Below are 14365 nucleotides of genomic sequence, written 5' to 3'. Positions count from 1 at the left end.
GGAGGAGCCAGAGATTGACCTGCCGACCTTCCGATTAACGGGTAACCCGTCTACCTCCTGAGCCACAGCCGCTAGTTGTGTGCCACCTGTGACCCTGCCGCCAGTTTCCCGCTTTTCCTTCCTTGGACCATTTTGACAGGTACTGACCACTGCAGACCGAGAACACCCCACAAGAGCTGTAGTTTTGGAGATGCTCTGACCCAGTCGTCTAGCCATCACAATTTCAGTGTTATTCACTTCACCTGTCAGTGGTCATAATGTTATGGCTGATCGGTGTGTATATATATATCAGAATAATGTATATTATTGTATTGGATTACAATTATTGATTGATTCATAATGTATGTATCACTTTAATGTTGCAGCTGGTAAAGGTGGAGCTAATTTTAACTGCATTAAATACTGCTCTGTAGCTTAATCTATACTGAATTTGTTGATAATATTTTGAATTAATAATCTGATTCTGTAAAGTAACTAAATTTAGCAAATAAATTACTGGGGTAAAAAGTTCAATACTTACTTCTGTACTGTAGTGGAGTATAAGTTAAGTACAGTATTTCAAATCAAATCAAATTGAGTTTATTGTCACATACACAGTCATACACAGTACAACGTCTAGTAAAATTCAATCTCTGCATTTAATCCATCCTAGTACAAGTATTAGGAGAAGTGGGACTTCCACCACTGGCCATGTGAGTAATACACTTAAGATATTTGGTTAAAATTTATGGCCACGGTTTCTCTTAGTCTATGCAGTTTGCGCACAGATGGTCTGCTTTTTTCGAGATGTGTTGGTTGCCTCATGTTGCTTTGAAAAAATCTCAAAACTACTGAGAGCCAGATCTCCTCTAAAGAGCTGACAAATGCACATTTGTAATAATAACAAGGTATTTTTGTGACTGAAATCGTTTCAGTCGATTGTTCGCCAGTACATGTACCTTATTATGTCAGTGATGACAACTTAACTGAGGTTCACATTCATTTACAAGCAGGTACAGTTCATTGTCTTGTTGAGGACCATAGACAGTCAACATCAGCTGCTACAGGGAACTGAACCAGAGACCTCCCATCATGCATGTTTTAATCCATTTAATACAAAAAGACACGTGTACAGTGTATATTACAGCTGCTTCCTCACAAAATTCCCAAAGCATGATGTAGTTCTTCAGATTTTTCAGATACTACATTTAAAGCAGCCTTTGACTTCAATGTTACAATGGTACAAAAAAGAAAAATAATTCATGTCACTATGAATACCCATCAGCTTCTTTTTTGTCAAAGTTTTGTTACTGTTGCATGATAATTGTCAAATCTTAATATTGTACTGAAATGAATGGAAACTAACAGCTTAATATAAAGGCAGGGAAATACATTCCCAAATCTAAAATTATGTAAAGTATACACGACTTGTATTGGCCATAAAAAGTGGTATGGTCCTTTAATCACAATATGTAAGGAAACAATTTCTCACTCCAAACGAAATGTACAATGATACAATAAGAGAGTATAGGAACATATTTTATTCCAATTTAAAACATTTAAAGGAGAAGGCTATGAAAATCATTTTCATGTTCGAATGAGGTTCAGGCAACAGTGGTTGAAATGAAACATACAAAAGAGAAACATGGCTAAAATACTGTAAATCAATGACCTTTAGGACCCTTTTCATGAGGGTGTTGCATGAATACAGTATCTCACCCATCCACTCCCTCCCCAACCTGACAAACACATGCAATTAAAATGACATTTATCTTAAAAACAGCAGTTCATCATTAATCTTAAATATAGAATAAAATTGTCCTTTTTTTAGTTAATTAATCACATATTTAAGTGTTTATTTGTTTTAAAAACTGGACCAGGAAATTCACAGGCCCTCTGATTTTTCACAACATTGGCACTTGTTAAGAATCTGGCTTTACAAAGAAAGGGGATTGGCACACTCATTGTACATAATTTACATTTGGTATATTTAAAAAAGAAGAAGAAAAAAATCAACAAAAATACATTACTTTCAATTTGTACACCACTACACAAAATTTATTTGAACTCTTAAAAAAAAAAAAAGGTCTGTCATCTTAAGTGGTCCTAAATACACGTTACGGTGTGTCAACCTTACAAAAGAAAAAAAAAGATGCAAAGATAGCTTTTAATATCACTGTATGTCCATCCCTCTAATCAGAATGGATTTCAAGCATAAGCAACAGCCATCAAAAGCACACACACACACACACACACACACACACACACACACACACACACACACACCTCAGAGTACCAACGAGCGCGCTTGAACAAACATCTAAGTTGCATGAATGCAGGCCCATTGCAGTGGTGCAGTTTCAGTGCCTCTGACCCAGGGAAAGAATACACAGTCCAATCAAGTATGGGGGGGGGAGAAGGGCGGACAAAATAGCGGAGAATGGCGGACATGTAAACACACAGCTTATTCGTTCACTCACTTGCTATTATAACCACCAAAATATTATAATGGCCATTTCAGTACCTTCACTTGGCAAGTCTTTCAATAAATACATTAATACTGAGGATTAACACACAAGCTTCATTTGGAACAAAGAAACCATAATGTAAAACTAGTTTAACAAAGGTTTTACTGCAGAGATCTGGGTCAGATTACTACAAATTATGATTTTGATTTGATTGATTTTGTGTGGCACAGTGTTTTGTACTGGATTGTTGTACAAACCTTCTCCAAAATGCAAATAAAGCTAATACAGTACAACTCAACGGGAAAGGATTGTAAATAACTGACCCAGCTCTCACTGGTAGTGTAGCCATGTGACCTTTTCTTTGTTGGTTCTGGGGCTGCGAGGCGCTCCCCGGACAAGGCATGAAGTACACAAATTGTCAGCACGTGAAAACTGACAGCTGACAACGTTTTAAAAGAGTACACTGTCATATCAACACTGCTCCCTGAAGTGGTCATCTTAATTTTTTTTTTAATCATCCTCATAGCAGCCCATTCAAGTCCATTTTGCTGCATGACATCTCATCTACAAGAGAAGTGTAAGAGACCACACACCTATCCTTAAGGTATGCTTCCTGAAAGCCAAGCTGAGAATTTTAAAAACACGACATCACTGTGTTATTCCAACAGTGAAGCAGAATACAATACTCCCTTCAAAACTCAGCTAGTATATTCATCCACATATCAAAATACACAAGCTCTAAATTTAAAACTGAAAAGTGTGCTGAATTGTGGCACCCACAAATTAATTTCTGCAAGCAAGCCATTGTGAAAATCTCTCTCTCTCTCTCTCTCTCTCTCTCTCTCTATATGTGTATATATCTATAGGACAAGATGGTGAAGAAAAGGCCTTTAAATGTTGGCTGAAGCACCAAAGATGAGCCCAGGACTCAATACATGCGGGACAAAACAAGATCACAGCCAAAATAACTTGTCAAAGTCATAGCGTTGCAACATCTCCATATTGTTACAACTCATAAGAAAATTGTGGCACTTGGCATAAATATACACTCTTCATGAAGTCTCTCTCTATGCACAGATGTTACAAACTTCATCAACGCAATGTGCACATCTGCACTACAGTGGGAAGATGACTGGGTGCATGTGGAGAAAAATAAGGCTAAGTAATAAGTAAATTCCCCTAAAACTGAGCAGAAAAAATTTATTTGTAAACCTTTTAGCAAACAAGGATGCAAAGGTAGTACGAAAGGATCTGTAATCAATTCTTTGATGTTAATTTCTTTCAATGTGCACAAAAAGGTCAAAATATGCTAAGCACTCCCTTCTTTATGACTCCAACACATCCAATACCAACATCAAACATGGAAACACTACCAATGAGATAATAAGCCTAATATGTTTAACCACATAGTGGAAATTATTATAAAGCTAAGATCCGCACAGCCAGGACACTAAAAGTGTGCTACTGCAGCTTGGGAAACCTCACTTCTTTTGACTTTAGCCATTCTCCTCCTCTGAAGGCAAAACGATGTGTGTACAAAGAGCACAACAGCCGCCATAGTTCCCACAGGAATGTCGTGTAGGCATCTGTGGACTGCTATATTCCTCCCTCACTGAACCTGCGGCCATCAACCTCAACAGGATGTCATCACACTCTTGATTCATAGCACCCCCCACTTAATTAATTGCACCTTTTGCTCTATGCTGTCCATAGAGTCCTTTTATTTCTACCAAAGCTGCTAGTAGTAGCCCTTGTGATGAAAAAGTTATGAAAACTTTCCTGAATTACATTGTGAAGACAAAAATAGCCATCTATCAACTTTCAGCTTAATGGAATATTTAAACTATCAGGCAAGAGACACGATATGGGATTGGTACCAATAGCCAACGCATGTCCTTAAAATATACAAAAAATGTAAGCATCCTTGAACAGTAAATATTCAACCACTACGTTTTTTGTCTGTTTTCATTTTCCTATTTGCATAAAGCACAAACCTGACATGGAAACAGTGTTTTCGCCATTGTCAAGCATTTCAAAACAGAACTGCAACAACTAAATATATGAAGTATCATTAGAAAGATAGAACACTTGTCCATAAAATAGTTTTGATATTTTTCAGCAGTATAAAATCTCCTCCCATCTCCTTGGTTGGAAAACTTTGAGCTGAAACTAGGGAGGAAGTCTTATTTACTGTATCAATAATACGTAGATCTGATTGATAAATTAGACATACATAAAAAAAGAACTATTTACTCTTGCTATCCATTACAGTTTATCAAATGTTGGCCAAAAATTATGGCAAAAGAAAGCTGATTACAGAAAGGAGCCTTATGGATGATCGAGACCAACTTTTGACTTAAGCAAACTGGCAGCGCAAAAGCTTTATTTAATCTACAACTATTGCACTGTACTAATCTGGTATCATTATTTGCACGTTGTGCACAGGTAGATTGTTCTCACCATCAAAAGAAACAAAGAAAATAAATCACAGTACTAATACACGTGTGATTCAGACAACAGTCCACATGAAAAAAAAAAGCCACACTGTGCCATCAACATCTGAATGATCCACCACGACAGAAAACTCGCACTTAATTTTGGCAATGCCAGTTTCCAAATAGGCTTTTGCTAGTATGTCAACCAGTTCATGAGCAAGGACACTGGCAACCTAATCATATTTACAGACAACAAGTTGGTGGTTTTAATTTGGCAACGTGATACAAAATGACAGGGGAGTATACAATATGTGATTAAAGGTAGTGTCGTCTCTTAATGCTTTGTTTCATGACGTATGTTAAAAGAGGGGACGGTGTAAGAGGAACATATCGTGACTCTTTCTGGTGCGTTGTGTTCCTTTGAGTAGTCATCTTCAATTCACTGTTAACTGGAAAACAATAGCAGTAATAACACATCCAAGAAGTTAACACAGCTGAAAATATTTAAAGTCGACAGAGTACGTGTAATCATCTCTGTCTAGCTCTCACTCTGTGTGAGCAGCATGAAACCTTTATTTACATTCAACCAGAGCTTCTGTGCTCTGATTTGGGGCAGGGTTAACAAAAAAATAAATTCAAAACCCAGGGGAACCAAGTACCTCACTGCACCCCAGCACTGCCTGATAATATATTCCTTTCATCATAATTAGTTACCCTTTGCAGATGAGCCGAGTCCAGAATCTGCAGCCTGGCCTCATGCCCCTCATGCTGTAGTGTATAACATGCATGGGTTAAGTAAGAAGAAGGGGAGAGAGCCCTTTGTCCATAAAAACTTAGTCTACCCACCTCAAACACACAAGCGCTGTTGATAATATAGTGTAAAGAAAGAAAAAAAAAAATCGGAGCCATGCCCAGGGCCAAACAAGGACCGAAAGGAGCCCTGCAGTAGACCAAAACCCCACGAGATGGGGATAAATGGGGGGAGTGTTATACTTGAGTGTTTCATGTGTGTTTGTACAAGAGGAGCCACAAAACAGATACCCATTCTTTAAAAAAAAAAATTGGGCAAATCAACAACCGAGGAGCTAAGTGGACAGCAGAGACAGAACATGGGTTGTGTTGGTCTGGAAAAGTATGAAGCAATGCTTGACTCCTTGTGTGTTTCTAGAAGTGGACTCTGCATATAGTGGGTGTGTACGGCTGCGGGTCTCTCTCTCCCTCTCTCTTTCCGTTTCTCTCTCTTCACACCAGGTTGTATTCTTTGAGGTTGAGCTGCAGGATGGTGTCTTTGACAGCTGCAAACACGAAGCGGATATTCTCCGTGTCGGTGGCGCATGTGAAATGGGAGTAGATAATCTTGTCACTGTCTGGGTTCAAGTCCACAAACATCTTCAAGATGAACTCGCGACCCGCTTGGGCGTCCCGCTGGGGACCTGGGAGAAGAACAGACCACTATTTTTAGCTTCTACTGAGCATTCATATTAGCATCATTGAACGTTTATTGTACTTTTGTACTCAGAAATTCTCAGCATGAGTTAAAATATGAGCAACCTTTAACAATTAAATACAAAAAATAATAATAATCACTGAAATCGATGATGTTCCTATTATAGATATGACTGATGAGAGGGGTGATTAGTATAAGTCAAGTATCAGTTTGCATTGTAGTACAGCATTATAACCACAGGGGGTCACTGTACAATCAAAAATTTAAGTGAAACGTACCAGCCTAGATAAAGTTATAGAGCAACAGAGGAAAAATATTAAAAGAAAATCAACCTGTGTGTGTATATATAAAGGTACTGCTATGGTCCTACATTACACAACCATTCTGGGATAGCCAGATCATATGAAGTGTATGGCTTAGTTACGATTTCTAATAAAGTAAAAGGGCAAAAAAAATAATAAAATAAAATCACCATCAAACTCTGGGAAGTAGTCAACCAGGTGAGAATACATGATCTTCTCCTCCAGCAGGTCCTTCTTGTTGAGGAAGAGGATGACGGACGAGTTTTGGAACCAGGGATATGTGATGATGGTCCTGAACAGAGCTTTGCTCTCCTCCATACGATTCTAACAAGGGCCATGATGGAGAGAGAGAGAGAGACAGAAGAGGAAAGTAAACACAAGGTTAGGATACATTCCCAATAAAAAAACTTCTCAAATTCTGCTTGATCCACTCTTCACTGTGCATGCAATTAGTAAAAAAAAGAGGTTTGATTATTTCTGGCTTATGTACAGATGCTAAGGTACAGATTTGACTTTTGGCATTATCTCCAACATTCAATATTCATTCTTATAAGTTTGGTTTTAATTAGTTATTTGTTGCTTTAAAAAAGAGGTTTCATGTCATGACTGACAGCTGAGGCCTGCTCGTGATTGAGTTGGCTGGGTATCTGGGCGGTACACCAATACCACGGCTCAAACCCCGATCTCTACTGCGCAGTACTCTGGCTCCAAATGACATCACTAGTGCAACATGGCAGCGCCTCTATCCAGGATACTTTGACTTGATTTTGTACAGTTTGAGGAAGCGGAGACACTTCATCCATCTTTATATTTAGTCTATGTATTCAACTGGCAGCCCCAACACTGAACAGATCTTTGTGTGTCTCTGAATCGCTGCCAAAGCAGTGCTGGTTGCAAGTTACATTACTTGTGGTGAGTCTGTGAATGTGAAAGAGTACTTGCTAGTTTTTGGCTGCTACCCTCTGGGGCATGGCCTTTCTTTGTTCGCTATTTACCTACATTTATATTTGATGACACTTTGAAGAGGTTGCTGAATAGAGCTTATAGCAATGACCAACAGATCAGAGTGATTTCCTGTGCAGTAAACTTCACTATGGACAGTAATTTTGTCAGCTTCTGCTTTGGGTGGGAGGAGAAAAGGATCTCTGGACTTTATTAAAAAATAAAGTCAAAGAAACGATCTAGTCAGCAGCAAAGGGATCATAATCCAATGCATGAAACAAAGATTAAGTTTCTTTTCAAAGACAAACATATGAAGAAACAGAGGATTTACCAAAACCCGCAATAATATGTAACAATACATTCTCTTATATATGGTTACTACCATTTCTAGCGTAGCTTAGCGCTGATCAGCAGGCAGTTAGCAAAGCTAATGCACTCATTGTTTCGTCTAACCCTTAATGAAGGCACAAAAAAGAAGTAATTGTTATGCATTAAAGGTTATATTTGGACACTGTTTTTACATCTGTTAGACAAAGTGCTTTTTCTGACTGAAAACATTGGCTAACTAATAATGATGGACTGTAGCTGGATGGCTCGTGGTGTTTACAGTGCATATAGGTTATTGTAGTAACGTATGAGAATCAGTCAGGGAACACTCAAGATTGTCAAAACAACCACAAAAATGACACGAGACTTTCCCCGTTTTGTTAACTGATCCAGGCATGCTCCCCATATAAGATTTATTCTTCCAAAGAAAACTGTCTAGCAAACAGAAAAGTGGAGCAAGTGGAGTTGAAAACCTACTCATGTAAACTACTAAAAGCTAAGAGCTGCTGTCAAAGATGACTTTTCTTGCTCTGTCTGATCTCAACTCCTTGCCAGCTTCACTCCTACAGTTTAGTTTTGGCGAGTCATAATATAATCCTGGCCGACAAAATCAAAGCTGTTTGAAAACAATCTTGTCAGGCTCTGACTGGTTTTAGGGGTCAAAGTCTTGGTCTTGAGCCTGTCAACAAGACAGGATGATCTCTGCAGTCTGCAAGGTCTAAAGGCTGCTCAGCCTTGTCTTAGCTGTCAACCATTTAGCAACAGAGCGCAGTAACAGCATCAAAATGGTCTATTGAGGCCTACCATCTGTGACCATGTACACGTTACAAGCAGCAAAAGCAAATAAACAGCAACTTGCAAAAATGAAAACATATTCCTGCCCTTCGGTGTTCAATAAGGCCCCACACCTGAGCGGGCCCAGCAGACATAAAGCAAAGTACATGTGTGCAGTTAAATTGTTGCCAGAGTGGATAAACATCGACCCTGTTAAACTGTTGACCGTGAAGCTGTAGTGATGTACAGCAGATATAGTGAGTCAAGCTGGCAGCTGCGTCTGGTTTATGAAACCCAGTTGTCATATGACCAGTTCAGAGAAGGGGTTTGTTGTCAGGAGAGGAGCAGAGGGCATGCAGGGGCTTATCAAATTAGCTTTATTAGCGATAATTCTATCTGAGCAGTCAGAGAAGACAGAGCCAACGTCAAGGACAAACTAACTATTTGAGGAGTAAAGAGATAGAAGACCTCTTTTCTATTTGTTGTGAGAGACTCATCCATAAACATAACTGTGTGTGTGTACATATGGGGGTACTCCCAATGAAATCTATTTTCTCCATTCAAAAAAGAAATAAAAGAATAAGAAACTCACTCCTTTATGAAATATCTGGCTCCTTAGCAGCTAAATGCTCCACTTTGTTCACCAGGTAGTAGATAACTTTGTCAGATGTTTGTACTCTAACTTTTATTAATTGTACATATAGGCGTCTTGGAAAATGTTTTAATGTATTGTATTGCCATATGTGTGTATATGTGTCCTTATAACCTATAATGCTGTCCTGCTGTTAAATAAAGGTTAAATTAATTTTCCTCAGGATGAATAAAAAAAAGGTATCTTTATCTTTTCTTAATATCCCATTCCAGCGGTAGGATAGCTAATAAGAAGCTACATTTTTTAAGTTATGGAAGCAAAATAATGTGCTCACAAACCAGAGGGAGAACCTGCAAATGCTAAAATACGTCAAGCCTCATAATGAATGCAATGTGGAAAAAGTGTTTTGTTCACACTCAACAATTCAGAAATCACCTCGTTGTCCGACTCCACCAGGACCTGGTCGTACTCGCTGAGCGCCACCAGGAACATGATGGAGGTGACGTTCTCAAAGCAGTGGATCCACTTCCTCCTCTCTGATCTCTGACCCCCCACATCCACCATCCTGATCGGAACATGACGGGATGAAACGGAGAGCCACCAAACAGAGGGCAGAAAGAATGGCATAAAAGAGAAGAAATTACAATTAGCTTGAAATCTTTTGAGCTTCATTGTTTAGTTGTTGAACCTTAGAATTAGTGGCAGATAGGCTAGCATGCATCTTTGGAACTACCATGGGTGTCAAATAAATCAAACTTGAATCTCAGAAAATCAGAATACACATGTCCCTAATCAAACAAGTTAATTTAATTACATTTATTACTTTTAACTTAAATTACTTAATTGTGTAATAGAGGCACCAGGGGAATCCCTGAAGTGACTCGGCTGAGGACAAGCCACGAGCCAAGGATCAGGGTTAGTCAAGGAGAGAAGTATGATTCTCAAGTAGAAAATCTATCAGCGCAAAGAGGCATTCATCTTGTACAATGGTGCCTACATTTTGCATGTTCATGCACACAAAGCTCTGAATCCAGCAGTGGCCAATAAATATATTTCAAGGCCATTGTAGTCTGACTACTACGTTAACATAATATTTAACAAGTTTCATGTTGTTCAAGGCAAACAACCTCTTTACACCGAGAATATAAACAGAAGAAACGTGAAACGAATCTGCAGCGTGAGCCACAGAGAGGAGGCAGTGAGGCAAAATGACGACAAAGTACATGCAGCAGAGTCCATGCAGGAGACAGGAAGTAGTACAAAATGTTTTCTTGTTTAGAACTGCCTTGTAGGGTGCTAAATGTGAGGGATACGCGGGGAGCAACCGGAGCAGCATATAGAAGTTGGAGGAGGGCAAGGGAAATCGTTTAAGGAAAAGAGATGAGGAAAAAATAAAATACTAAAGAATTTGGAAATTAAGGAAGAAACACTGAAGAATGCCAGAAAATTGAAACACAGGTTTGTAAGTAATGATACGTGTGTTTTGATTCTGGGAGACATGGATCGACTGGTTTTCCATTTCCACCGTCCACGTTTTTGATTGTTTGGATGATGAAATTAGTACTAAAGAAAAGAGAAATTAATCAAATTAAATTACACTTAAGACATAATGGTGCTAGATAATGGAAGATGGGCATAAAGGGGAAAGTCAGATTGTTCGATTGTCCATTTAGACTTAACTGAATTACAGAGACTTAAGCTCTGACTGTACTCATCAATTTCAGTCTCCCTTCCAGAAAATGTCATCCAATACAATTCAAAAGCTAGACAGTAACACTTTGATCACACATCACAAAGGTGAACTCAGTCATTGAGATTGCCAGAAGGAGGGAGGGCATTGATAAATGGAGTCCTCCATAAGAGCTGGCCTAAAATGAAACTCCTTAACATCAGACGACCTCCTCCTTTTCCTCTAGCAAGGATGAATGACCTACTTAGCATGATAAGCTCTCCTTTGCTGGATAAGTCAAGTGAAATGACATTTTCTGTGACTTCAAAAGCCAATTAAAAGAAAGGGAAGCAAGCCTAATGGAGATGTTTGTCTATGAAAGGGTTCCTTGTTGCAGCTACGGCCTTCTCGACTACAAGCAGAGGCAGTATAGTCGTGTGAGGGTGGTGAACTTCTCAAATCACGTATCCTTCATGTTTAATTACAGAAATACAACATATTCTCATAAATCACTAAATTAAGAAACCTCAATAATCATGCATTTCTTCCAATAACACCTGACACCTCACATTGATCCCAACTAGTTTTTTTTTTTTTTTTTAAATTTCAGTCAGTAACACAAAACTGATGTCATTGGAAGCATGTAGTGATTCACCATCAGCAGCCAAGTAGAGCAGAGCCTGTCAGTTAGCTGCAGCAGGGCTGCTGGGAACCTCTTCAGCACAACCTCATTGCAAGCAGAGTTATTTCTAGCCTTGCCAAGCGTAGGAGGGGGCTGACATGATGGCTTCCTATCGATTTGCACTCTTCTGTAATCGCTCTTGTTCCCTGGGCCCATCTCTATCTCCTCATTTTCTTTCTTTTTTTGTAAAAAGAAGGCAGAAGGCAAGCTACTCTGCATATTGGTGGCAGGTCGTAAGACTGTCTCTGTGCCAAGTCCTGGAGGCTTTGTCTCTGGGCTAACGCAGGAAAAACTAGGAAGGATTATTATGCAAAAATACTGCCTTTAAGAAGAATACAGCTTTGGCATAGTCATGAAGCATAATTATTTACACAACTTTCTGTAACAATCACTCATCTCAACTTGTTTTATTGTGCCAGATTAGAGACTGCAGCTCAGTTATAATATAGATGCATGTACATGCCAAGGCTGCTTCTATCAATTATTTTCATGATAAATTATTCTGCTGATTAACTGTTTGCTTTATAAGTTGTCAGAAAATACTGATAAAGTCCATCACAATTTCCCCAAAGTAATTTCATTAAACTGCTTGTTTTGTCCTAACAATCCAAACCCCAAAGACAGTCAGCCTACTGTGATTTAAAGACAAAAAAGCTGTTCATTGTGACACTGGAGCTGTAACCAGGGAATGTTTGGTATTTTTGGTATCTTTAAGATTTTCATGAAATCAAACCCCATCCTTGTTACTATTTATGGTACCATTTTTCTGCAGTAGCCATTCAATGCATTCACATTCAGTAATTATCTCCATATTTAGTAGTATTTATTGTTAGTGGTTGAGTCTGCCATCCTCGATTCAGAATGTGTATAATGCAACGGATTCATAGGAAACGATGCACGCATGTAATCCAGCACAATTTTATGTAGTTTATATCAGCCTCACTGTTTACTGTTCACTCTTTACACGGTGTGAGATAGGGCTAAACAATGGCGAATAAGGATGTGCAATATTTGTTGAAGGCAAAATGTGTGTCAAAATACTATTTTAAATTAAATATCGCCATGCTGCGGAGATGTCCTGGCCTACACGTCATATTCTACAGACTTAAGAAAACATCTTTACTGATCCTTTTCAAAAATCACACCGTAATCATTTTAATGTTTTCAGTGGAAATGACAATAATGATGTAAAAATTATCATTCCCTCTAATATTGCAAATTATATCGCAATTGCAAGGTCAGTCAAAATAATCGTAGTTAGATATTTTTTAATTGATCCTTGTCTGAGCTATATTAAGTTACTGCTAAAGCAAATGGAACATCTAACTGCCACCTTTTCATTAAAAGAAACTGCTGTCTGGAAAACTATTCACACTGTGAAGAGTATGAAATCAGATTATGATTGCTCATAACATGATGGAACTATTGACTGGCTTCTTTATGAAAATATTGGTTTGTTTGTTTGCACCATAAATGGACACACCATTTGGTCTTCTGTCATATTTATAAAGTAGCTGCTCAAGGAGCGTTTGCTGTAATGCTGAAATAAGTAATTTCAGCTCTAGTAGAATCTAATGTAACATTGCACATATTCAGACATAATGGACACAATAAACACGTTGACTCAGACTTAAGAGTTGTTTTAGACTATAAAATTAAAACAGAACTCTAGTGGGGTACAAAAAAGCATGATTAGTCAAAGTAGTGTAGTAGTTATTCTACCTGAAAATGATGCTTTGCAAGTCGAAAGGGTATTCTATGATCCCAGTGGTTGGGATTCGAACCCTAAGCACGTCCTGTTGGGTTGGTAGATAGGACGGTTCAGCAATACGATCCAGATCACTCAGATAGCTAGAGACAGGAAGGACAACAAAAGACAGAGAGAGGGAGGAAAGAGAAAGTGAAGCATAACAGCACATACAGCACACCACCTCCAAAAGCAAGTGGATCAGTCCATATGTAACCACAGAAAACAATTCCCAAGAGTTATGAGGGGATTAGGTGACATTTTGTACCTCTACCCCCAGATTTTCTCTTAGAAATTCAGCTTCATCCTTGATAGCAGCTCCCAAAGACAAAACATTCCTCAGTTTTATCCTCTGCTCCCCCTCAAAGTGCTCACAGTGAAGGTTTAGGGAAGCAGGAACTTTTAACTTGGCTCCAAAAGGATGATTTAGCACTCCAGAGGCCGACTTTTAACTGCCTGGGTGAAAATAAAAATTACTGACTTTCTAGAGAGTCGTGACAGCAGAGTCTGTTTTTGAGGCCAGCCTTTGAGAGTGTACCATCAGGGATGTGTTAAAGTGCTGGGCCCTGCTGTGCAGCACAAGGTAGACGGTGATAGCAGCATCGACGGTTTCCAACTGTCGAGCAGCAAGCCAACCAGTCATCGGCAGCACTTGACACCATTACCTGAAGATTACATTCTCCAGGTCAAATGGATACTCTATGATGCCGGTGGTAGGTACTCGAACCCGCAGCACATCCTGCTGAGTGGGCACATACCCTGGTGATGCTATGCGATCTAAATTACTATGGTAACTGTGGAAGGGGAGGGGAACATATGACAGAGATGCACATGTAGGCAAACCAGCATTTTCAACAGTGTGAGGCCACATGTATACAGTTGTGCTCAAAAGTTTGCATAACCTTTGGTCATCTTGCATGAACCGCACTTATGAGATCTCCCCAGAATAGCTCAATGATATTAAGGTCAGGAGACTGTGATGGCCATGCCGGAACCATTAC

The 14365-nt window shown here is 39.0% G+C and overlaps 1 protein-coding gene across 2 annotated transcripts in view; it reads right to left on the bottom strand.

Annotated features, from left to right (window-relative positions):
* Nucleotides 1-1065: 1065 nt before the first annotated feature.
* Nucleotides 1066-14365, bottom strand: part of LOC119900765 (guanine nucleotide-binding protein G(q) subunit alpha) — a 45595-nt gene continuing 32295 nt past the window's right edge. The window contains exons 4-7 of one of the 2 annotated variants that reach the window (XM_038715996.1): nt 13340-13468; nt 9702-9831; nt 6802-6955; nt 1066-6315 (exon numbers count right to left, since the gene is read on the bottom strand). In XM_038715996.1, the coding sequence (XP_038571924.1) occupies nt 6125-6315; nt 6802-6955; nt 9702-9831; nt 13340-13468 (604 nt within the window). In that variant the 3' untranslated portion in view covers nt 1066-6124. Of the gene's footprint in view, nt 6316-6801; nt 6956-9701; nt 9832-13339; nt 13469-14029; nt 14159-14365 lie in introns of both variants that reach the window. The other variant, XM_038715997.1, reaches the window with a different exon arrangement.

This window comes from Micropterus salmoides, unplaced genomic scaffold (genome assembly GCF_014851395.1).
Source record: "Micropterus salmoides isolate LMB-PRFRI ecotype aquatic unplaced genomic scaffold, ASM1485139v1 Ms_hic_scaffold_13, whole genome shotgun sequence".
NCBI lineage: Eukaryota > Metazoa > Chordata > Actinopteri > Centrarchiformes > Centrarchidae > Micropterus > Micropterus salmoides.
The sequence above is the reverse complement of the archived record's forward strand: the minus strand, read 5'-3'. Positions and strand labels throughout refer to the sequence as shown.